At 54.8% G+C, this 23881-nt stretch overlaps 1 protein-coding gene across 7 annotated transcripts in view; it reads left to right on the top strand.

Annotated features, from left to right (window-relative positions):
• Window positions 1-23881, top strand: part of MGRN1 (mahogunin ring finger 1) — a 71914-nt gene that overhangs the window by 16169 nt on the left and 31864 nt on the right. For all 7 annotated transcript variants that reach the window (XM_063618291.1, XM_063618292.1, XM_055242865.2 and 4 more), the window contains 4 exons: window positions 14794-14912; window positions 16389-16477; window positions 17106-17252; window positions 21557-21674. In XM_063618291.1, coding sequence (XP_063474361.1) covers window positions 14794-14912; window positions 16389-16477; window positions 17106-17252; window positions 21557-21674 — 473 coding nt within the window. The remainder of the gene's footprint in view (window positions 1-14793; window positions 14913-16388; window positions 16478-17105; window positions 17253-21556; window positions 21675-23881) is intronic.

Below are 23881 nucleotides of genomic sequence, written 5' to 3'. Positions count from 1 at the left end.
GTAGGCGTATGGTGGGAGGAGCACTAGCTTCAGAGTCCTGGGCTGATGGTAGCCCCAGCTCTGCCAGTGACTTCCTCAGTGGCCTTGGCCAGTGTTTTGCTCACTGGGGTTCCAGGTTTCCCTGGCTGAGCCCTGGGGGTCACCGCTGATTCCCTGGGCCCCTTTCAGGTCCGGCTGCCAGTCCATGTGAGCCAGCAGGGAGGGATAGGCCCTGGCCCTCGCCCAGCCCAGCTTTTGTTTTTCATGATGCCCGGAAGTTTTCTGGAAAATGTTCTGTATTTCGTGGATGACCCTGGAGCGGTGACCACTCCTGCCTGCCCACCTCTCAGACCCAGTGCCGCCTGGGTCCGACATTGCCTGACTTTCCCCGCGCCCTTCCGCTGTGTCCCGTGAGGCTCTCTAGCTTTGCGCTTTGGGGTCATCTTGTCCAGTGGAGGACGGCATGGTGTCGTCTGCACCATCCCTGCAGTGCCTGACTTGTGTTCGCTGAACAGGTGTAGAATTGCCCAGAGCTCAGCCCCTTGCTGCGCCCTAGGAGGGGGCTGGAAGAGGATGGGCCTGTGTCCCTCTGCTTGTTTGCTGAAAAGCTGACCTGGAGCAGTGTTGGAGGGTCACTGGATCCTGAGCGAGCATTCGGTCATTTGTCTGTCCATAGACCTGGGTGAGGAAGTAAGAGGTTTGAGGAGTGACTGAAATCAGGACCTGAGGCCATTAGAAGAAACACCATTTTCTCAGTCCTTTCATCCAGCTTACTGGAGACTGGGGTCCTCTTGCGTGGTCTTGGGTATGTGGCCTCAGCGGGGCCTGGCATCCCTGAGGTGGGCAGAAGGTTGCGTTGGCTCCCCGGGGCTCAGCGCTGGCGCCACTGCTCACATAACTGAAGCTTTCTTCTAACAGGGCTCTTTCCCCGCGGAACAGATGCTCTCTGTGATGTCTCTGAGAGCCCAGACTCCCAGGGAGCCTTCTGGGGAATCAAAAGAAAGAAAAGATTGCTTCAGTGCTTTGGGGAAAAAAAGTGTGTGTGTACACATACTGTACATAGACATTAAAAATCAGAGACTGGGGGCTGGCTGCAGGGGCTCACGTGTGTAATCGCAGCACTTTGGGAGGCCGAGGCAGGTGGATCACTTGAGGTCAGGAGTTTGAGGCCAGCCTGGCCAACATGGCAAAACCCTGTCTGTACTAAAAATACAAAAAAAATTAGCCAAGTGTTGTGGTGTACACCTGTAATCCCAGCTGCTCGGGTGGCCAAGGTGGGAGAATCTGTTGAAACTAGGAGGTGGAGTTCACAGTGAGCCAAGATTGCGCCACTGCACTCCACCCTGGGTGACAGAGTGAGACCCTGTCTCTAAATAAATTAATAAATCAAGTAAATAAAAAATAATAAATTGAGGCTAACATATTCTTTTTTTTTTTTTCTTTTTTTTGAGACAGAGTCTTGCTCTGTCACCTAGGCTGGAGTGTAGTGACGCGATCTTAGCTCATTGCAACCTTCGCCTCCTGGGTTGGAGCAATTCTCCTTCCGCCTCCGGAGTAGCTGGGATTACAGGTGTGGGCCACCACACCCAGCTAACTTTTTTTTTTTTTTTTTTGAGACGGAGTCTCGCATTGTCATCCATGCTGGTGTGCAGTGGTGCAATATCGGCTCACTGCAACCTCCGCCTCCCAGGTTTAAGCGACTCTCCCGCCAAAGCCTCCTGAGTAGCTGGGATTACAGGTGCCCACCACCACGCCCAGCTAATTTTTTTTTTTTTGTATATTTAGTGGAGATGCGGTTTCACCATGTTGGCTAGGCTGGTCTTGAACTCCTGACCTCGTGATCTGCCCGCCTCAGCCTCCCAAAGTGCTGGGATTACAGATGTGAGCCACACAGCCTGGCCTCAGCTAACTTTTGTATTTTCTTTCCTTTTTTTTTTTTTTTTAAGTAGAGTCAGGGTTTCACCATGTTGGTCAGGCTGGTCTTGAACTCTTGACCTCAGGTGATCCACCTGCCTCAGCCTCCGCAAGTGCTGGGATTACAGGCATGAGCCAGTGGGCCTGGCCAGTACTAGCATACATTTAGGAAATGTACAGCTCATTAATGTGCAGTTTGATAAATGATAACAAAGTGAACATATTGAGAAAAATAGAGCAGTACTGGCCCCCTGTTGTCCCCTTCTGAACAATCTGCCTCCCCCTTCTTCCCTGGGTACCACCCCCCTGACTTCCTCCCTGGGTGAGTTCTGCTTGGGTTTGAGCTTGAAAGAACTGGAAGGAGACGCTCTTCTTGCTCCATCTCAGGATGAGATGGGATGCAATGGCCTGGCGGGGTCTGTGAGCAGTGAGTGATCTGGCGTCTGCTGTGGGACCCTCCAGCGTCCCGGTGCTGCCCGTGGATGGGCTCCAGGGGAGCTGGGGACATCCTTGTGTCTGGCAGTGGTGCCCTTGAGCCTAATGTCTTTGGGTGCGTTTTTATGCCTGGAGTGGACTTGTTGGGGCTATTGGGTACATTCCGCCTTCGTAGATTTTAAACTTTTCGGAGTGAACGAATTTGCATGTGTGCAGGCAAGAACAAGGGTGTTGGTCGCTCTGCATTCACACTGGCACTAGGTAGGGTGAGGGGTGTGTGCTGTTTTTAAGTTTTTTTCAACGTCACCTTGAATTTCTCATTGTACTTTTCCCTGATGATCAGTGAGGTTGAGCGGCTTTCTGTATGCGAATTGGCCATCTGTTTCTCATCCTGCTGTTGAAGTGCCTGGTGAGGTCTTTTACACATTAAAACAATTGAGTGGCCAGGCTCAGTGGCTCACACCTGTAATTCCAGCACTTTGGGAGGCCGAGACGGGCGGATCACAAGGTTAGGAGATGGAGACCATCCTGGCTAACATGGTGAAACCCCTTCTTTACTAAAAATACAAAGAATTAGCCGGGCACGGTGGTGGGCGCCTGTAGTCCCAGCTACTTGGAGAGGCTGAGGCAGGAGAATGGCGTGAACCCGGGAGGCGGAGCTTGCAGTGAGCCAAGATTGCGCCACTGCACTCCAGCCTGGGCGACAGAGCGAGACTCTGTCTCAAAAAAAAAAAAAAAAAAAAAAAAAAAAAAAATTGAGTTATCTTTTTTTTTCTTACTAGTTTATAGGAGCTCTTTCCTAAGTGCTTTTTATTATGGTTTTAATTCTTTGGAAATTGGCCGCCTCAGTGCCATTTATGGAAGCTAGCCCAGGCAAGAAATGGAGTGTATTGAAGGCTCCAAGGGAAGTCCCAGTAACCTCAGGGGAAACGGACAAGTGGAAGCTGCGGGAACCCAGAGCCCCTGTTCGGCTCCGGCCTCAGCGCCGTCCTGCTGTCCTGCAGAGCGCCCCAGCTGCTCCGGCGTGCGTGAGGCCATCGCCACCCACCAGGCTGGTCAAGGGCCAAGTGCTGCCGTCGTCCATGGTCCCGTTCCACAGCAGGGAGAATTCGGATGGCCTAGCGTGCCAGTGTCCACCTTAGGGCCAACCAGCCCTGTCTAGGGGGTGGGGGCCACCCTGAGGGTGGTGGAGGCTGTTTCCAGAAAAGGGGAGGACACACCCCCAACAAAAAAGGTGGCTACAGCTTGTGCCCCCTCAGTGCTCTAGCGTCTTTGCTTAGTCAGAGTTGTTCTCAGCTTCGTATTCCGCACCGGGAGGCAGAGCCCTGTATTTAATATGGTGTCACGTTTACATATGGGAGGTCCGAAAGGGACATCTAGCTAGCGTGTTCACACCTGCTGGAGGCTCCTTTGCGTAAATTGGTTTTTTTTATCCTCAGGACGTCCTGAGTTTAGGGTGGTCCTCTCATCTCAAGTTTCCAGATAAAGAAATCAAGGTTGGGTGTGGTGGCTCATGCCTGTAATCCCAGCAGTTTGGGAGGCCGTGGCGGGTGGATCACTAGGTCAGGAGTTTGAGACCAGCCTGGCCAACATGGTGAAACCCCGTCTCTACTAAAAATACAGAAAATTGCTGGGCGTGGTGGCGGGTGACTGTAATCCCAGCTACTTGGAAGGCTGAGGCAGGAGAATGACCTGAACTCGGGAGGCAGAGGTTGCAGTGAGCCGTGATTGCACCACTGCACTCCAGCCTGGGTGACAGAGTGAGACTCCGTCTCAAAAAAAAATAAATCAAGATCTCAGCCCGTGTTGACTTCCCCAGCTGGGTGGGGGACTGGTAGTAGGCAGGGAAGCATGGTAGGCCCAGGGGGATCAATGCGTGGGTGATACAGCTGGGTGGGACCCCCAGGGCACTCGAAGGCTGTGGGGCTGCCACCCCCTCTCGCCTCCCACCTGGTGGGGGCATCCTGGAACCTGATCTTGTGCAGGTGTGGCCCACCTGGGGTTTATTGGCAATGCAGCAGCTGATTTCGTGAGACTGGTAACCAGAAACACCTGTCCTGTTAAACCATGAGAAGAATTTTCAGCAGGTGGAATGAGTGAGCTGTTCGGAGACCCTGCAGACACCTCGTGGCCTTCCCACTCCCCCTTCCTTGGGTGGGAACGATGGCTGAGGCAGCCCAGTGAAGTCCCCCCACGGTGTCCCGGGTCCCTGGGCCGCTGTGTTTCTTAGGAGGCAGACATGCTGGGTGTCTTCATTCACATCCTGGCTTACTTCCCATGGCTGAGAATGCAGGCTCTGGAGTCTGCCCCAGGGTCCCAGTGAGAATGTCTGTCACTGGTTGTGTGGCCTGAGCAGGTCACTCAGCCTCACCGGGCCTCGGTTTCCCTGACTGTCAAACACCAGTAACAACAGCATCTGGTTTCATTTATTAGGTGAGTGTTCATCCAGCTCTTGCGGCGTAGAGGGTGGAGGTCATGAAGATGCGGGGCCGTGGACAGTTGTAGATGATGCCTGCTTTTGGGCCGGGGAGGCCAGAGGGAACCAACAGGTACACGAGATAAAGCAGCAGTCACACTATGAGGAGAATGGCGGTGGGAACGTTGACCATGAGCTGGCAGTTGGCCTGCAGGGTGGTCCAGGCTGGCCTTACCGCGGCATCCCAAGGAGGGAATAGCCCAGGCTGGGAAGGTGGAATCGCTGGTCTGCAGAGCGGGGAGCTTGGCCGTGGCCTTCAGGTCAGGGTGCAGCAACCTTCACCATTGGGCATCATTGGGCTGGGGGCATCTGGAAGGTGAGGAGGAAGCCTGGGCTATCTAGGATGGAACAGGCAGGACAGTTGTCTCCAAGGCCTGTTTATGACTTGGGCATCCTGTCCCCAGATGCACAGCCTCTGCCCCCTCGGTCGGGGAGGATGAGGAACGCCTACCTGTGGATCCATACATGGTCCCCGTGTTGGGGGTGGGGAGGAAAGGCCTTTCTGCCGAGATCTGAGCCCGGCCTCTTTCTCTCAGAGGTGTCCCAGGGTTGGTGGGTTTGGAGGCAAATGCTTTTCAAGGGTCCAGATCAGGAACCTGTGACCCGGTGGGCCCCGAACTCTGGTCTGATAAACATGGGTCAGCCTTCTCCCTGAAAACTGTGAGTGCGGAGTTCAGACACAGGCAGGCGGGCAGGTGCTTTCAGGCTTGATAGCAAGGCTCTACTTTACTCATCTGCCCTCCCCACTCCGCAGCTCCGACGGTGGTTTGCTGCAGCTCCTTGGCTGCGTTGAGTCCGTCTGTGCTCTCAGATGGCCTGTGCTTCGCCTTTCACCCGCATTCTTGGGAGGCCTTGCCACGTCCCGTGCCTCCCACCCTTCCAAGGTTGGCTCGTTTCAGTGATTCAGAATGTCCCTGTTTTCCTCTCGCAGATGTCTGGTGGCGTTCATTGCACACTGTGTACCACGAGATATTGACAAGGTACAAGAGACAATGGGGGGCCCAGAAGGCTTCTTGGTTCAGTCTGTGGCCTGTGTGGAAGGGACAGGGCTGTCCCCCTCCCCCGGCCATCCCCGAGACAGCATCTGACCTGTGGCCTTGTGGTTTTGGTTTTTCTCAGCTGTAAAGGATGACAAACATATGTATCCTCCTGCCTTGAGGCATGTGTGGAGGGGATTGAGGCTGTGCGGGGAATGCCTCGAGGCCTCCCATAGAAGGGACTGTGCAGTTTTCATTTCTGTGGCTGTTATCTTCCTGTGCAGGTCGCCTGGACACCTGCAAGCCACCCAGAGTCCGAATCCCTCGGGCAGGGAGGCAGTGAACTGCTGGGCTCCAGTTCCCCTGGGGGTGACTGTAAACCAGGGGAGAAGGATGCCTTTGTTGTAGCCGTGTTTGAGGACTGCCCTGAGGCCCTGGGTCCTTGAGTGTGTTGGTTCCACGTAGCCGGGATTTCCAGGACAACCTTGGGACCCTGTGGCGTCCGTCGGGCTCTGTGAGCCCACAGGAGGATTTTCAGCCATTCTGCTGGGGAAGCCCCTTGGGTGTGGCTTTTTGTGTGTGAACAGCGCCCATTGTCACTGGCGATGACACCACTGACTCCTGTCCCCGTGGTTCCCCGGCTGCAGGAGGGGAGGTGCCCAGCATAGAGACTGAGAAATAAGTGGGCTCCGGAGTCGGGGTGTGCGCCCCAGCTCCACCGCTCATGAGCTTGGGGGCCTTAGCTGAGCTTCGTTTCCTGTATGCTTGAAAGTGGGGGCCTTGTCTGCCCCTCTCTCCTTGGGGCCAGCGGGAAAGGGGGTGAAGGCGCTGACCTCAGCAGGTGTGGAGGGAGAGCCCGGTGGGTGTGGTTCCACCTGCGTTCTTTCACCTCCACAGCTGCCTTCCCACTTCTCACTCACAGTCTCCTTTTCTGTTTCCTCTACCCCCTCGGCAGCCATGCCTGCTACTCTTGGTCCTGAGCTGGTGCACATACAAATGTACACAGCGCATGCACGCACACACCACGTGCACACATGTGCGTCGTTCTTCTTGAGGCAAAAGAAAAGGCCGGCCCCGCCCCTAACACTTCCCCAGGCCTGGTCCCTTCCTCCTGCCCCATCAGGGACCTAGGGTCTCCTTCCTGTGTTTCTTCTCCACGTGTAGATACCCATGTGTGAGCAACAGGATTCTTTTTTTTTTTTTTTTTGAGACAGAGTCACGCTGTTGCTTGGGCTGGAGTGCGGTGGCCCAATCATAGCTCACTGCAACATCAAATTCCTGGGGCTCACATGGTCCTCCTGCCTCAGCCTCTTGAGTGGCTGGAACTACAGGCACACACCACTGTGCCTGGCTGCTTTTTTTTTTTTTTTAAGACAGAGTTTTGCTCTCGTTGCCCCAGGCTGGAGTGCAGTGGCGCAGTCTCGGCTCACCGCAACCTCTGCCTCCCAGGTTCAAGCGATTCTCCTGCCTTAGCCTCCTGAGTAGATGGGACTACAGGCACCTGCCACCACGCCCAGCTAATTTTTCTATTTTTAGTAGACTTGGGGGTTTCTCCATGTTGGTCAGGCTGGTCTGGAATTCCCAGCCTCAGGTGATTCGCCTGCCTCGGCCTCCCAAAGTGCTGGGATTACAGATGTGAGCCACCGCGCCTGGCCACTTTTTGTATTTTTTGTAGAGACAGGGTCTTGCCATGTGGCCCAGTCTGGTCTGAAATTCCTGGCTTCAAGCCATCTTGCCCACCTTGGCCTCCTAAAGTGCTGGGATTATAGGCGTGAGCCACCGCGGCCAGCCCTGGATTCTCTGCGAGGTGTTTCTGGTCTCTTGTCTCCTGCAGGTGTGAGTTGTTGATTGTCTGCCCCGTGTTGATCACGTAGACCCTGCTCCTAGCTGCTGGGGGTCCATCCTGTAACCTTGCATGTCATGCATTTCCCTATCTGTGAACATGTGACTTGGTTCCTTTTTTTTTTTCAAGACCGTCTTGCTCTGACGCCCAGGCTGGAGTGCAGTGGCGCGATCTCAGCTCACTGCAACCTCTGCCTCCTGGATTCAAGTGATTCTCCTGTCTCAGCCTCCCGAGTAGCAGGGATTACAGGCATGAGCTAATTTTTGTATTTTTATTTATTTATTTATTTTTGAGACGGAGTCGTCTTCTGTTGCCCAGGCTGGAGTGCAATGGTGTGATCTCCGCCCACTGCAGCCTTTGTCTCCTGAGTTCAAGCGATTCTCCTGCCTCAGCCTTCTGAGTAGCTGGGAGTACAGGCGCCCGTCACCACTCTCGGCTAATTTTTTGTATTTTTAGTAGAGACGGGGTTTCACCGTGTTAGCCAGGATGGTCTCGATCTCCTGACCTCGTGATCCGCCTGCTTCAGCCTCCCAAAGTGCTGGGATTACAGGCGTGAGCCACCGCACCTGGCAGAAATCTTGTATTGATCATATTGTGTGTCTGCAACCAAAATATGCACACCAATTGAAATTAGAATTTTAAATAATTTTACATCATCGTAAGCTGTGAGGAATTTTTCGTGGTTTGAATGGCCATTACTAATACCTAATTGATCAAACAAATATTATGGTTTTTATCAGTAACAAGTAGAAATACTAAAGAACACTGGAAATATGTCTCTTGAGCAGGCGGCTTCCTTTTCTCTTGGTTAATTCTACATTCACAGTTGGATATGAGCTGTTGCTAAAATGATAGATTTCAGCCTCACTTCTAGTTTTGTTTTGTTTTTTTTTGAGATGGAGTCTTGCTCTGTTGCCCAGGCTGGAGTGGAGTGAGGTGGTGCAATCTCGGCTCTCTGCAACCTCCGCCTCCCAGGTTCAAGCGATTCTGCTAATCTGAGTAGTTGGGATTACAGGGCTGTACCACCACTCCCGGCTAATTTTGTGTGTGTGTGTTTAGTAGAGATGGGGTTTTACTATGTTGGCCAGGCTGGTCTAGAACTCCTTACCTCAAGTGATCCACCCACCTCAGCCTCCCAAAGTGCTGGGATTACAGGTGTTAGCCACCGTTCCTGGGCCGCTCAATTCTAGTTCGTTTTTTTTTTTTTTTTTTGATGGAGTCTCACTCTTGTTGCCCAGGCTGGAGTGCAATGGCCCAATCTCAGCTCACTGCAACCTCTGCCTCCCAGGTTCTAGCGATTCTCCTGCTTCAGCCTCCCAAGTAGCTGGGATTAGAGGCATACACCACCATGCCCGGGTAATTTTGTATTTTTAGTAGAGACAGGGTTTCTCCATGATGGTCAGGCTGGTCTCGAACTCCTGACGTCAGGTGATCCACCCACCTTGGCCTCCCAAAGTGCTAGAATTACAGGTGTGAGCCACCGCACCTGGGTTCTGTTTTTTAAGTTGAGAAACCTTGATAACATCACTTAGATAGGAATTAGCAAGATTTTTATATAACAGTAGCATCTAATTCTAAGTTACTTGCCAAAAATTGACATAAAAACTTAGTATAAAAATTAATGATTCATCACCTCACAACTTATGTCCTTCCAGTTGTTAAGTTTTATTGAGGTAAAATTCACTTACCCTGGGGTCACCTTTTTAAAGTGTACAAGTCAGTGATTTTTGGTATATTCAGTCATGCAACCAGTACGTTGATCTAATTCTAGAACATGGTCCCAGTTTTGTGATATCACAACCATTGCTTTAACAAACACTCTTCTTCCTTGTCTCTAATCTTTTAAAAATAATTTCCTGCCGGGTGCGGTGGCTCACGCTTGTAATCCCAGCACTTTGGGAGGCCGAGGCGGGCGGATCACGAGGTCAGGAGATCGAGACCACGGTGAAACCCCGTCTCTACTGAAAATACAAAAAAAATTAGCCGGGCGTGGTGGCGGGCGCCTGTAGTCCCAGCTACTCGGAGAGGCTGAGGCAGGAGAATGGCGTGAACCCGGGAGGCGGAGCTTGCAGTGAGCCGAGATCGCGCCACTGCACTCCAGCCTGGGCGACAGAGCGAGACTCCGTCTCAAAAAAAAAAAAAAAAAAAAAAAAAAAAAATAATAATTTCCTTGTCTTACAAATGATACATGTTAATTGTAGAAAACTTAATTTTAAAAAAAGGAAAATTAATAATCACTTATTACCTTTGCAGGTGTTGTAGTTTGTAGCATTTGTTTCTCTGAAATTATTCATATGTATATATGCGTGTGCATATATATATATATATAGAGAGAGAGAGAGTTGGCAGGGATGGGGTGGTGGTGGGGGGAGGGGGAGAGAGACAGGGTCTTGCTCTGTTGCCCAGGCTGGAGTGCAGTGTGGTGTGATCATGGCTTACTGCAGCCTCGAACTGTTGGACTCAAGCGATCTTCCTGCCTCAGTAAGTGTCCTGAGCAGCTAGGACTACGGGCATGCGCCACCATGCCCAGCTAATTTTTAAGAATTTTTTGTAGAGACAGGGTCTCTCTGTGTTGCCCAGGCTGGTCCTGAACTCTGGGGCTCGAGCCATCCTCCTGCCTTGATCTTCCAAAGTGCCCAGGCATGAACCACCAGCCCACCTTAATTACTTTCTCTGAAGTTATTGAAGCTTAAAACTACATACATGCATATGTAGTATGTATGTAACTACATACTTACATACATAAGGTAAGATCTTAGAGCCTCCCACCTTAGAGCCTCCCACCTAGAACACCAGGCTGAAAAGTGCTATGGAGAAGAATAAGGCCGGAAAGGGGAGTGGGAAGGTTGGTTAGCAAGCGGGGGTGTGGGAGGCTTGGCAAGGTGTAAAAGGGGTGTCAGAAGAGGCCTCGTGGAGAGAGCAGCCTGAGGTGGAGCCGGAGCTCCAGGGAAGAGCTGGATGAGCTGAGGACTCCAGGGCCCGAGGTGTGAGCAGGCTGGGGCTGGCAGAGTGGCCTTGTCTGGGGCCTCAGAGGCTGCTGGGACGCAAGCAGGGTTTTGAGGGCAGTGGGTCCAGAAACAACAGACCTGGGGACCCAGGGGATGTGGGGAGACTGGTGAATGGGCACAGTCACAGGGCAGATGGTGCCAGAGGCTGTAACCAGGGCTGTGGCTGTAGAAATGAAATCGAATTGGGAGCCAGGAGAGGAGAATGACAGTCACCTAGACCACGTCTCAGAAAGATTCGACGTCTCTGAAAGATTCGACGTCTCTTTCTGGGTGACTCCTTCAGAATTTAGCGACTTAGCACAGTCAGCACTTCTACCTCACGGTGTGGGTCAGGATTGGGAGTGGCTCAGTTGGGGGGCTCTGGCTCACCGTCACTCATGAGTCGTCACTCAGGCTGTGGCACGGTGGCTCACGCCTGTAATCCCAGCACTTTGGGAGGCAAAGGTGGGAGGATTGCTTGTGCCCAGAAGTTTGAGACCAGCCTGGGTAACATAGTGAGACCCCATGTCTACAAAAAATAAAAATGAGCCAGGCATTGTGCACGCTGTGGTCCTAGCTACTCGGGAGGCTGAGGCAGGAGGATTGTTTGAGCTCAGGAGGTCCAAGGCTGCAGTGATCTTGCCCCTGCACTCCAACCTCGGTGACAGAGCAAGACCCTGTCTCCAAAAAAAAAAAAAAAAGGAAAAAAAGCTGTGGGGTGGGCTGTGGTCCTCTGAGGGCTTGCCTGGGCGTGGAGGAGCTGCCTGCCTGGCTCACAGGCCCAGCATGCCGGTGCTGGGTTTAGCGGGAGGCCTCGGGTCCTCCCCTCGGGACCTCTCCATGGGGCTGCTTGGGTGTCCTCGCAGCATGGTGGCAGCTTCCCCCAGAGCCTTAGAAGCCACACACCATCATTTTCATGCAGTCTCCCTGGACACCTGGTCAGCCCTGTTTAGTGTGGGTACAGTCTACCCAGAGACGTGTTGGCTGGGAGGTGAGATGCGTTGGGGACCCTCGTGGTGGCTGGCCACCTCCCTCATCTTCTGCCTACAGAGAGGAAACTCAGGGGGCTTCTTGGACACAAAGCGGTTGTGCCTTGAAGGTAGGTGCCCTGGGAGGAGGTTGGAGCAGGAGGCTTCTGGAGCAGGGACCTGTCTCCTGCCTGGGGCCATGGAGTGCCCAGTGCTTCGGCCTGGAAGGCCTCGCAGGGACAAGCCCGCTCCTGAGTCTCCCTCCAGACCAAGGCTGCCAGGCCTTCTGGACCCCATCTCACTACGTCAGCACTGGGGAGAGTCTGGAAGGGTGGGGGCTGGTCACCGTGAAGGGTGCCTCCGACGATGGGTCCTGGGCTGGTCAGCAGGGTCACTGAGCTTCCCACACCCTATTGCTGTGCTGCTGTGGCCCTTGTCTGCCAGCGGCTAGTGCGGGGGTTCCCAGCAGCCGAGTCCTTCACGTGGTTTTCACGAACATGGTGCACATCTTGGAGGAGCAGGCAGGTGGCTCTGGGCCGGGCCCATTCTCAGCCCTGCTCCATGACTGGGGCTTGAGATTGGTCTGAGGCAAGCGTCCGGAGGCGACCGTGTGCTGAGGCACGGTGTGCCTTGTGGCCCCTGGCCCCGCCCCATAGGCTGTGTGGAAAATTCACCTTTAAAGACTTCGTGTATTAAGATTCACTGAAGCCTTCAATGTGGTGGGGCTATGTGCAAGGCCCAGGTAATCAGGGAAGGCATCCTAGGCTCACTGTACTGCAGGTAAAATTCTTACTTTTGATTTAAAACCCACCACATGGGCTTTGCTCCACCCCTCATCTGCTCTGCACCAATCTCCCTGGCAGCCTCGTGGGGGTGTCCTTCCAGAACATTCGCTATGTATTCACAATTTGTTCTGTGCACATCTCAGTGTGTGCAGTGACCCCTCAGAAAAGGATCTTGCAATGTGTTAACTTGTTTTCATTAACCTACAAATACTCCGTGACTCACTCCATGTCAGTGTGTCTAGATGAGCTTGGTTCCAGCAGCTGCGTGGTGGGCCATAGAATCAGCGCATCACACTTGCTGAAGTAGTTGCTGCTTTATTCTTGTTTTCTGGTCGTCATCAGCTCTCAGTGGTCCCTGTTCTGCATGGTGGGTTAGGTGGGGCTGCGGCTTCCAACCACTGTTCCTGGCAGTCAGGAGCAGCCATGCTGGGCACCTGGCTCTGGGCCACCTCCCTCAGGAGGAGCACCCTGGACTCATTGTTGGGGCCTGGCTGGTCTTGGTGGCCGTGGCTGGGTCAACTGTAACTGGGGCCGTGGTTCTCAGGAAGGACACAGACCATGCAGGGCCTGAAGGTCTCAGAATTCCTGCTGAGGGCCCTGGGAAGGGCCCACCTGGCCTCAGGTGGGAATTCTGAGAAGGAATAGGGATTCTGGGGCCCCCAGTGGGAATTCTGAGAATTCCCAGAAGTCCCTGCAGTACGTGAGGTTGAGGACCATGTAGTCTGAGCATCCCTGAAATCCACAGGCCCCTGCGGCTACCTGCGTCCTCCTCTCAGGGACTCTTCCCATGGTCCCCTGGGTCCTCCTCTCGGGGGCTCTTCCCGTGGTCACCTGGGTCCTCCCCTCGGGGACTCTGTGCCGTGGTCACCTGGGTCCTTCCCTCGGGGACTCTGTGCTGTGGTCACCTGGGTCCTCCCCTCGGGGACTCTGTGCCGTGGTCACCTGGGTCCTCCTCTCGGGGGCTCTTCCCGTGGTCACCTGAGTCCTCCTCTCGGGGGCTCTTCCCGTGGTCATCTGGGTCCTCCTCTCAGGGGCTGTGTGCCAGGAGAAACGGAGCTGAATCTGGGCATCAGGTCAGGAATCCTTGGGAGAGGCCATGCTCTCAGTGTTCCTTGGCAGGGCTGTGAGCGCAGGTCTCTGAGGATGCCCAGCTGTCCATGCCCTCCTCATAGGAGAAGTGCAGATCTCATGCCTAAGTGTGCCAGGGTCCTGATGGGCGCCACCTACAGCCTCCCGCCCTCACGTGGCAGTCACACTGAATGAACTAGCCCAGATCCACAGAGACTTCTAAACCTGCCTTGGTGCTGCCATGGAAAGTACACAGGGCTCAGATTTGGGGGTGGGGTGACTTAGTCTGGGGTCAGGGAATGTGTAAGGATTTCTTGGGGTGGCTGTGACAAATGACATCTAACTGTGGCTTGAAACAGCAGAAATGTATTCTCTCCCCATCACGGAGGCACACGTCAGAAACTGAGGTGTCAGCAGGGCCACGGTCCCCGAAGGCACTGGGGGAGGACTCTTCCTTACCTCCCCCCACTCCTGGGGCCCCAGGCACCCATTGTCATCCTTGGGTTTGTGGCCGCATCACTCCGGTCTTTGCCTCCGTCTTCCCTTGGCCCTTCCTTTGGAATCTGCGTCCAAACCTCCCTCTCCTTCCTTCTGTTAAGAAGCAGTCACTGGATTTAGAGCCCCTCAATCCAGTATGACCTCATCTTAACTTAATGACATCTGCAAAGACCCTGGTTCCAAATAAGGTCACATGCACAGGTAGGGGGTGGGTGTGGGGTAGGACCCAAACTTGTCTTCATTGGAAACACAGCTCAGGCCACTACAGAAGAAAGTGGTGTTGGAGCTGGGAGCTGGCTGACGGGCTGGGAGCAGTGAGGAGCCATTCAGGGAAGGGCGTTGAGGCTGGCGGTGTGGGGAGGCCAGGAGGCCACCTTGGAAGGCCCGAGGCCAGGTGGCGCGGGGGGCGCCCACTGGCCTGTCTGCACCAGCTTCCCTCAGGTGGAGCCTTTCTCATGGCTGAGCTTCTTGGCCGTCAGATGTTCCCACCAGGCTGTGTTCAGCCTCAGAGTCTATAACTGTGTTTCTAGGCTGGGTGCCGTGGCTCATACCTGTAATCCCAGCACTTCGGGAGGCTGAGGTGGGCGGATCACTTGAGGCCAGACGTTGGAGACCATCCCGGCCAACATGGTGAAACCCCGTCTCCACTAAGAATACGAAAATTAGCCGGGCATAGTGGTGGGCGCCTGTAATCCCAGCTAATTGGGAGGCTGAGGCAGAAGAATCACTTGAACCCGGGGGGCGGAGCTTGCAGTGAGCCAAGATAGCACCACTGCACTCCAGCATGGGTGACTGAGGGAGACTCTGTCTCAAAAAAAAAAAAAAAAAAAAAAATCTATAATCGTGTTTCCTTTTTTAAACAGGAAACTACTTTGCTTCGCACTTTTTCATGGGAGGAGAGAAATTTGACACCCCCCACCCTGAAGGTTACCTCTTTGGAGAGAACATGGATCTGAACTTCCTGGGCAGCCGCCCGGTCCAGGTGGGTCTGGACAGGGCTGTCTCATGGGGCTGCGGGGGTGGGAGGCCCCTGTCCCCAGAGGTCTGCATCCCAGCCATGAGGGCAAGCAGGCACCAAATCACCCCTAAACGGGGCAGAGCTCCTGGCAGGATTCTAGTTGAGCTTGGGTGTGGGCACGTGCCCTGGAATGGGTTGTGTCCTGGTGCTGCCTCTTAGAGGCCAGACGGCCAGGGGCAGGTCACTGAGAAACAGAGCAGCCATACTGAATGGGTGCGTCTGGGCTGCAGCGGCTGCAGAACGTTGTGGATTTGATTCTAGCCTTCTTGGATGACTTTCTTTACAAAGCAAAAATAGTATTTACAGACCAGGCATTGTGGCTAATGCCTGTAATCCCAGCACCTGGGGAGGCTGAGGCAGGCAGATCACCTGAGGCCAGGAGTTTGAGACGAGCCTGGCCAAAATGGTGAAACCCCATCTCAAATAAAAAAAAAAAAATTAGCCAGGTGTGGTGGCACATGCCTGTAATCCCAGCTACTTGGGAGGCTGAGGCAGGAGAATCACTTGAATCTGAGAGGCAGAGGTGGCAGTGAGCCGAGATTGTGCCACTGCAGTCCAGCCTGGGCAACAAAGGGAGACTGTCTCAAAAAAAAAAAAAAAAAATTTACTTTCCCTAGAGCAGTGGGCAAGAGACATGGTCCAAAGGAGAGATGCAGACAGCTGGCTAACATCTTCCCCTCGTTGCCAGAGGAGGGCACATTCGAGTACTGTCATAGTACTCGAGTACTGTGAGCTGTCCGTTTGTCCAGCACACATTTGGCACCTGCTGCATGCCTAGCACTCTTCCAGGGCCTGGGGTGAAAGCAGACCCTGCCTCTGCTACCTAGTGGGGGTGTAGACAATTAATATAGGACATATGGGTAGAAGAGAGAAAAGGCAGAAAGGGAGGCTCCACTGGAGAGGCCGTGGCTGAACCAAGCCATGATAGGTGGGAAGGAGGCCCCTCCAGGAGGAGCAAGAAGGCAGGGGGCCTGGGAACAGAGGACGAGGTGAGAGGGTGCAGGCCTCGGGGGATAGGAGGCTGGAGGAGCCAGTAAACTTTGGGGGCCCTGGGGCGGGTTGCTGAGCTGTGCTCATAGGAAGCTTTGAGGATGGAAAGGCTGGGGCCCGAGGAAGGGGCTGAGGTTGTTCGGGGCAGTGATGGATATGGGAAGCCTGGGAGAGCAGGTTGGCGATAGACGGCCCCAGCGTGCAGGAATCCGGCGTTGAGGCTGCCTGGCCGGATTTGCTCGGGGTGGTTTGGTCCTGGCTGTTGCATGTGCTGGCTGCGTGGCCTGTAGCTTCTCCCTGTAAATGAGGACAGCGCACCCAGCTCAGCCCCTGACACTGGGCGAGAGCCCAGGGATACCCGCTGGGGCTGTGGCCGCTGCAGCCTGACCCGTTTTCTGGTGTTGGCTGCTCCTGAGGGAGTCACCTGGGGCCCTGTGGTTTTTCTCCTAGTTTCCCTACGTCACTCCTGCCCCCCACGAGCCCGTGAAGACACTGCGGAGCCTGGTGAACATCCGCAAAGACTCCCTGCGGCTGGTGAGGTAACCTTCGCCCTGTCCCTGGGGACCCTGTGGCTCTGTGGGGCGCAGCCTGGGGTGGAGGTTCTGGCTTGATGGTTGAGGAAAAGGGCAGGCGGGAGGGGCCCCAGTTTCTGCGCCCTCCCGTGTGGAATCAGAGACTGCCCTGGGCTGAGTAAGGGAAAGGGCATGCGGAACAAGAGCCGTTTAGCCAGGGCTTCTCAGCTGTGCTGCACAGGGACCCTGGGCAGTGTCTGGAGGCAGCCACGTGGGGTGCCTGGCATCTCAGGTGGGTGCCAGGGGTGCTGCAGACTTCCTGCCACACACAGGACGGCCCCCCCCACTGACAGGAATGACCCAGCACCCGATTTCAGTAGGTTCAGAAACTGCTTAAACTGACTAGACTTGAGGCATCTGGGGCTGTCTCTGAACCAAAAGCATGTACCCCATCTTCTGTGGGCAGGAAGAAGGAGAGGCAAGCCCTGGACCACTGGGCTTTCATGTCCAAATAGGAAACAGCCCCCATGTCTACTGGAGAAGTGGGCTGTGACCACATAGCCACCTCCACGGCCCCTCAGCCTGGCAGGGGAGGAGGCAGCCTTTGCGGATGTGGCTGCTGACCCGCTGCCTCTCTCTCCACCGCCTGGGGTAGGTACAAAGACGACGGTGACAGCCCCACCGAGGACGGCGACAAGCCCCGGGTGCTCTACAGCCTGGAGTTCACCTTCGACGCTGATGCCCGCGTGGCCATCACCATCTACTGCCAGGCATCGGAGGAGTTCCTGAACGGCAGGGCAGTGTGAGTCCCGTGGACGGCCGGCACCAGCCTGGCTGGGGGCCCTGGACTCCTGGGGGAGGCTTCTGTCCGCCTTACTAACCAGAGGGAGAAAACCAAACCGTGCTCTCTCACCATACTCCCAGGACTTCACCGCAATGTGAGGGGCTTCTCCCACCCCAGGGACTCCCCACTTCTCTGCAGGAACCAGCTGGGGTCCTGTGACTCGTTTCAGTTCCAATGCTGCCTGGAGTTTGTGCAGCCCCTGCACTTTGAGGGCCCAGTCGCACAAGACTGCCCCACTTCAGATGCCACTCATAAGCCCCCGCTGTCACCTGAACTTCTCACCAACCAGCCATAAATCAGGCTCCCACAGCCCCCTCCTCGGGCTTGATGAGTTGCTAGTGTGGCTCACAGAACCCAGGGAAACACTTGGCTGGTGTTTGTTGGTTGATTGTGAAGGATTCAGATGAAGAGGTTCACAGGTGTGGGGGAAGGGGTGGGGCGTACCACCTTCCTCATATTCAGCAACCCAGAAGCTCTCCTGAAAACCCCGTATTTCAGGGCCTTTTCTGGAGGCTTCATCACGTAGGCAGGATTGATGATTAAGTCCGTCTCCAGCCCCTGTCCCCTCCCTGGAGGATGGGGCTGGGCTGAAATTCAGTTCCAGATGTTTTTTGTTTGTTTGTTTGTTTGTTATTTTTTGAGACGGAGCCTCACTCTGCTGCCAAGGCTGGAGTGCAGTGGCGCAATCTCGGCTCACTGCAACCTCCGCCTCCCGGGTTTAAGCAATTCTCCTGCCTCAGCCTCCTGAGTAGCTGGGACTACAGGCACGCACCACCATGCTGGGCTAATTTTTGTATTTTTAGTAGAGATGGGGGTTTCGCCATGTTGGCCAGGATGGTCTCAATCTCTTGACCCCATGATCTGCCCATCTCAGCCTCCCAAAGTGGTTTTTGTTTGTTTTTGAGACAGAGTTTCAAAACAACAACTCTTGTTGTCCAGGCTGGAGTGCAATAGTGTGATCTTGGCTCACTGCAACCTCCGCCTCTTGGGTTCAAGTGCTTCTCCTGCCACAGCTTCCCAAGTAGCTGGGATTACAGGCATGCGCTACTACGCCTGGCTAGTTTTGTATTTTTGGTAGAGACGGGGTTTCTCCATGTTGGTCAGGCTGGTCTCGAACTCTCGACCTCAGGTGATCCACCTGCCTTGGCCTCCCAAAGTGCTGAGATTACAGCCGTGAGCCCCCACACCCAGCCCACTTGGCCCAGGTTTTTGTTCGTTTTGCCTCGGGAGCTCTTAGATGACACTTCAGAGTCTCTAATCATGGCTTGGTCTTTCTGGCGCCCCTCCCCCCCAGGAGCCAAGAGTCACCTCATTGGCACATAAGACACTCCTACCACCCGGGAAATTCCAAGGGTTTGGAGTTCTGTGTTGGGAGCAAAGGTCAAGGAACAAATGTTAGAACAAAAGGGGCTCCTAGCACCCGTCGCTCAGGAAATGACAAGGGTTTTAGAGGACTCTGTGTCGGGAACCGGGGCCGGGACCAAATATTTATTTTTTAATGTGTCATAATTACATATTTGCACTTTCAGAGGTTTTATTTGAGATAAGGGTCCTTCTGGCCCTGAAAGTGTGAAAGCTGCAACTTCAGCAGGAGCTGGCAGGGCCGCCTCCAGGCTACAAGGGCACATCTGCCCCAAGTGGTTTTAGAGACAGGCAGGAGCGTGCCCCCGCCTTCCTGCATTGGAGCACACCGCCCAGTGGTCAGCTTTGCATCTGGGGATAGGGTGTGGTTGAGAGCCTAGGCTTTGAATGCTGTCCCCGCTGAGTGGCTTGGGGCACGTGACTGCTTGTGCCTCTGTGTCCTCAGCTGGAAATGTGGGTGGGTGGTGTGAGGAGGGGACCATGTGTCCTGTGCACAGCCCCTCGCGTGACAGGTGCTCATGAAAGGAGCCTGAGTGCTCGAGCTGAGGGGCTGGTGGAGACAACTTATCTGGAGCTTCTTAGGGACCTGCCACCAGGTGAGGCTGCCCTTGGGCTCTGGCCCTGGGCTCCCCGGCAGCCAGGGCTCCTCCTGGGGAGCAGCACTTGGGGGAGGAACAGGTCCCTTTTTCTAGACGGTTCTTTGAGGCTCTACCTTGCCCTGGCACTTGATTATATTTCTTTAATGACAGTAGTAATGCATGCCTGTGTGCTATGACAGGCGTGGAATTCTTGGGTGTAGGAGCGTTTGGAGTGACCAGGGCAGGCCCCTCTGTCCCCTCCTTGCACCCCACTGCTTGGGGTTGAGTGTGTGACACCCATGGGGCCTGGTGCCCTCCTCAGACCTGGCCGACATGGTGGAGGAGCTGGGTTCTGGGTCCAGGGGCTGCCACAGAGAGGGTGCTGGCGGAGGTCACAGGCCAGTGTGAGTAAGTGGTCTGTCCCCTGCCCCCCCAGTGCTCCAGCTATCAGGGGTTGGGTGACCATGTCGGGTGCACTTGAAGAGAGGGTCCCGCTGCTACCAGAAAGGCTAGACGGAGCAGAGAGGGTGCCCTGCCAGCCCTGGCTGGTGTCACCCTGTCCTAGACCCCTAGGGACTAGTGATCTAGTGATGAGAGAAATGCCACAGTCCCCCCTTCTCAGGACCTGGCACAAGGCCAGCTTCCCCTCACAGCGGGGATCACTGAAGGAGCGGCTGCAGTGCCACAGTCCCCCTCTCTCAGGACGTGGTGCAAGGCCAGCTTCCCCTCCCAGCGGGGATCACAGTGAAGGAGCGGCTCCAGTGCCACAGTCCCCCTCTCAGGACCTGGTACGAGGTCTGCTTCCCCTCCCAGCGGGGATCACAGAGCAGGATCAGCTCCAGGACCTGGAGGCCATGCCCAGGCACCCGGACACCATCCAGCCTGCCAGTGCTCCATCCATTTGAGCTGCAGGGCAAGCCACCCTCCCTGCCTCTTGACAAGGAAACTGAGGCTCAGACAGAGGGATGTGTCCAGGCCTCCACATCTCACAGGAGAAAGCCGGGGTCCGCCTGAGGGTGGTGTCTTACTGTGCCTTTTACTGAGGCTGAGCCCGGGCCTCCCTTGTAGTGCCTCCAACCATGCTGGGCTCTGGCGGCCTTGGCAGGCCTCTTCTGCCTTTGTGTGTACAGTGGTGGCCCCCCCATGCCCCACCTCACCTCTGGGCTTGGTGTGCCTTTGTCCAGGAGAGCCTGTGGAGCCCTGGCCACAGGCAGGCAGGGCAGGGGGGTGGAGGGAGGGGCTGTGGGTTGTGAATTGGGTTCCTGCATGGAGTTTTATCAGAAATGAAACTGCTTGAGGCACCTGTCCTAGGGATGCATTCGTGCCTGTGGCTAAGACATGCAGAGGGTGGTCCTTGAAGCAGTGTTGGGAAAAGTGAGATGTTGGTGACCATCTGCTGGTGTCCCCCAGGGGCCCTGACTGAATCAGTAAAACCACAGCGGGACCTGTGTGGTGGTTCACAGGACGCAGCCCCTGATGTGTGCGGACGCATGAAAGAGCAGTGTTGACGCCTACCCCGTCTGAATGTGGAGGAAGAGAGACCCGTGCTGCATGTGGGCACCACTGTGCCTCCGCCCTCCGGGTCTGATCTGTGGGTCTCTGCTGAGGCAGACAGCAGGCCTCTGGGAGCAGGCGTGAGGGTTGGGGAAGGAGCATTTTGCACTGTGTATACTTAAGTACTGTGTTCATTAAAAAAGTAAACAAACTCAAGCTGGGTGCAGTGACTCATGCCTGTAATCCCAGCACTTTGGGAGGCTGAGGCAGGTGGATCACTTGAGGTCAGGAGTTCGAGACCAGCCTGGCCAACATGGTGAAACCCCATCTGTACTAAAAATAAAAAATTAGCCTAGCATGATGGCGCACACCTGTAATCCCAGCTACTCGGGAAGCTGAGGCAGGAGGATCACTTGAACTCAGAAGGCAGAGGTTGCAGTGAGCTGAGATCATAGCACTGCGCTCCAGCCCGGGCGACAGAGGGAGACTCTTAAAAAAAAAAAAAAAAAAGTAAACCAACTTAGCACTGCATGGAAAGGAAAAGCACAGCTATATTGGGGAGGCAGCAAAGGGATTGGGCAGGCGTGGGCTCTGGGAGAATCATAGCCAGGTCTGACCTGGGCAAAGCTGCATGGTGAGCAGAGAGGCTGTGGAAGGCCCTGGAAGGGTGAGGGCCACGTGGCCATGTAGGCTGTTTGCTGTCCCCTATGAGAGAGGGTCCCCCAAAGACAGGTGTCTGCATCCCTGCCAGCTGTCAGAGTGGGAGGGACGGGCACGGAGGGCCCTCTTCCTGCCTCAGTCTCACTGCTTGCTCCTGGCTCCCTGCAGATACAGCCCCAAGAGCCCCTTGCTGCAGTCTGAGACCGTCCACTACAAGAGAGGGGTGAGCCAGCAGTTCTCCCTACCCTCCTTCAAGATCGACTTCTCGGAATGGAAGGATGACGAGGTAATCCTGGCTGGGCTCCTCCTTGCCCTTTGCTCCTCCCGAATTCTCTCCCCTTGGTGGGGGTGGGGCCAGCAGATTGGGGCCTGTGTGTTTGGCTTCCTCTGGGGTTCATAAGTCCTAGGAACGGCCGCCCCAGTCTGTGTGCTCAGGTGGACATGCAGATGGGCGGGAGCAAGGCCTGGGCCACATGCTATTGGGGCCAGGGGACCAGAGGCTGACCAGCCAGCCACACTTGGAGGCTCGGACACTGGGGTTTGGGGAGGTGTGAAGAATGGGGCTCCCTCTGCTGGGCTGCAGCAATGCAGGGTCTGTTCACACCAGGTGGCATTCCGTCAAGCTTTTTAACCTTACTTTTGTTTAAAATCTTAGTGCAGACATCTTTTTTTTTTGTTTTTTTTTTGTTTTTTTTTTGAGACAGAGTGTCACTCTGTCGCTCAGGCTGGAGTGCAGTGGTGCAATCTGAATCTGGGATCACTACAACCTCCGCCTCCCGGGTTCACGCCATTCTCCTGGCTCAGTCTCCGTAGTGGCTGGGACTACAGGCGCCCGCCACCACGCCCGGGTAGTTTTTTGTATTTTTAGTAGAGACGGGGTTTCACCGTGTTAGCCAGGATGGTCTTGATCTCCTGACCTCGTGATCCGCCCGCCTTGGCCTCCCAAAGTGCTGGGATTACAGGTGTGAGCCACTGCGCCCGGCCATTGCTGCAGACCTCTTTTAACCAGGCCTTTTGTAGGTTGCGGCTTGAGTGCCTGCTTTGCTAGTTTTCCCTCCTAGGCCCCTTTCCAGCTTTCAGTCAAAGCTGTGTCCTCCCTTCTTCCCCCTTTGCCTTGTTTTCCAGCGTCCATCTGGTCTGCAGCTTGCAAAGATCCTGGTCCAGGGGGTTCCTGTGTAACAGTACAGACTTTGTGTGGCCAGGCGTGGTGGCTCACGCCTGCAATCCCAGCACTTTGGGAGGCCGAGGCAGGTGGATCACGAGGTCAGGAGATCACGACCATCCTCGCTAACAGTGAAACCTCGTCTCTACTAAAAATACAAAAAATTAGCCGGGTATGGTGGTGGGTGCCTGTAGACCCAGCCACTGGGGAGGCTCAGGCAGGAGAATGGTGTGAATCCAGGAGGCGGAGCTTGCAGTGAGCCGAGATTGCGCCACTGCACTCCAGCCTGGGCGACAGAGCAAGACTCTGTCTCAAAAAAAAAAAAAAAAAAAAAAAAAAAAAATATATATATATATATATATATATAGACCTTGTGGGTCCAAGGTCTGAGGCCAGGAGGAGATACTGACCACATGCCCTGCTAGCAGGCCTCATGAGCCGACTTACACTGGGGACATTCCTGTGGCTCTCTTCCTGACCTGTAGCCACTCTCTGTAAAAAGCCTCCCTCGTCCTTGCATTAACAATAAAACAAGCCAGGTATGGTGGCTCTAGTCTGTAATCCCAGCACTTTGGGAGGCTGGGGTGGAAGGATCATTTTAGGCCAGGAGTCTGAGACCAGCCTGCCAGCCTGAGTAAAACCTTGTCTCTATGAAAAATACAAAAATTAGCTGAGCGTGGTGGTATTTGCCTATAGTCCCAGCTACTGAGGAGGCTGAAGTAGGAAGATCACCTGAGCCCAGGAGATCGAGGCTGTAGTGAGCCATGATCGTGCCACCGCACTTAAGCCTGCGTGACAGAGTGAGACCCTGTCTCAAAAATAAAAGCTGGGAGTGGGGGACCACCAGGTTGTCTAAGGAGGGGTGAACTGGTCCAGGTTGGAAACCAAGCAGATCAAAACTCCCATGCTGATCAGTAGTGGGATTGTAGCTTCGAATAGCCACTGCACTCCAGCCTGAGCAACATAGTGAGACTCCATTTCTTAGGAAAGTAAAAAAAAAAAAAAGTAAAAGTAAAATAAATGTCTCCCTAGAGTCCCTCGGGTGGGCGGAGTCTCTGTCCTCTCCTGGCATCACTGGCGTGGACCCCACACTCTGCTTTCACGTGTGACTGTGGGTGCTGTGTGGCATGTGTGCTGAGCTATGGGGAGTGGGAGTTTGGGGGGTGTCTGTGTTCCCTGTTTGTTTCATGTTCCCTGGGCTCCCTCCCCCAGCCCCTCTGGGGAGCCCCAGTTTCTGTGTCCTGTGAGCCATGGGTTTGCAGGCGAGGTGGCTAGGGGAGGGGAGTGGTCATTGTGGCCAGCTTCCTGAGGGGTACGGTGTTCAGCATCCA

Source organism: Symphalangus syndactylus, chromosome 14, assembly GCF_028878055.3.
Source record: "Symphalangus syndactylus isolate Jambi chromosome 14, NHGRI_mSymSyn1-v2.1_pri, whole genome shotgun sequence".
Lineage (NCBI taxonomy): Eukaryota > Metazoa > Chordata > Mammalia > Primates > Hylobatidae > Symphalangus > Symphalangus syndactylus.
Note: the sequence above shows the minus strand (reverse complement) of the source record. Positions and strands in the feature narration are given on the sequence as shown.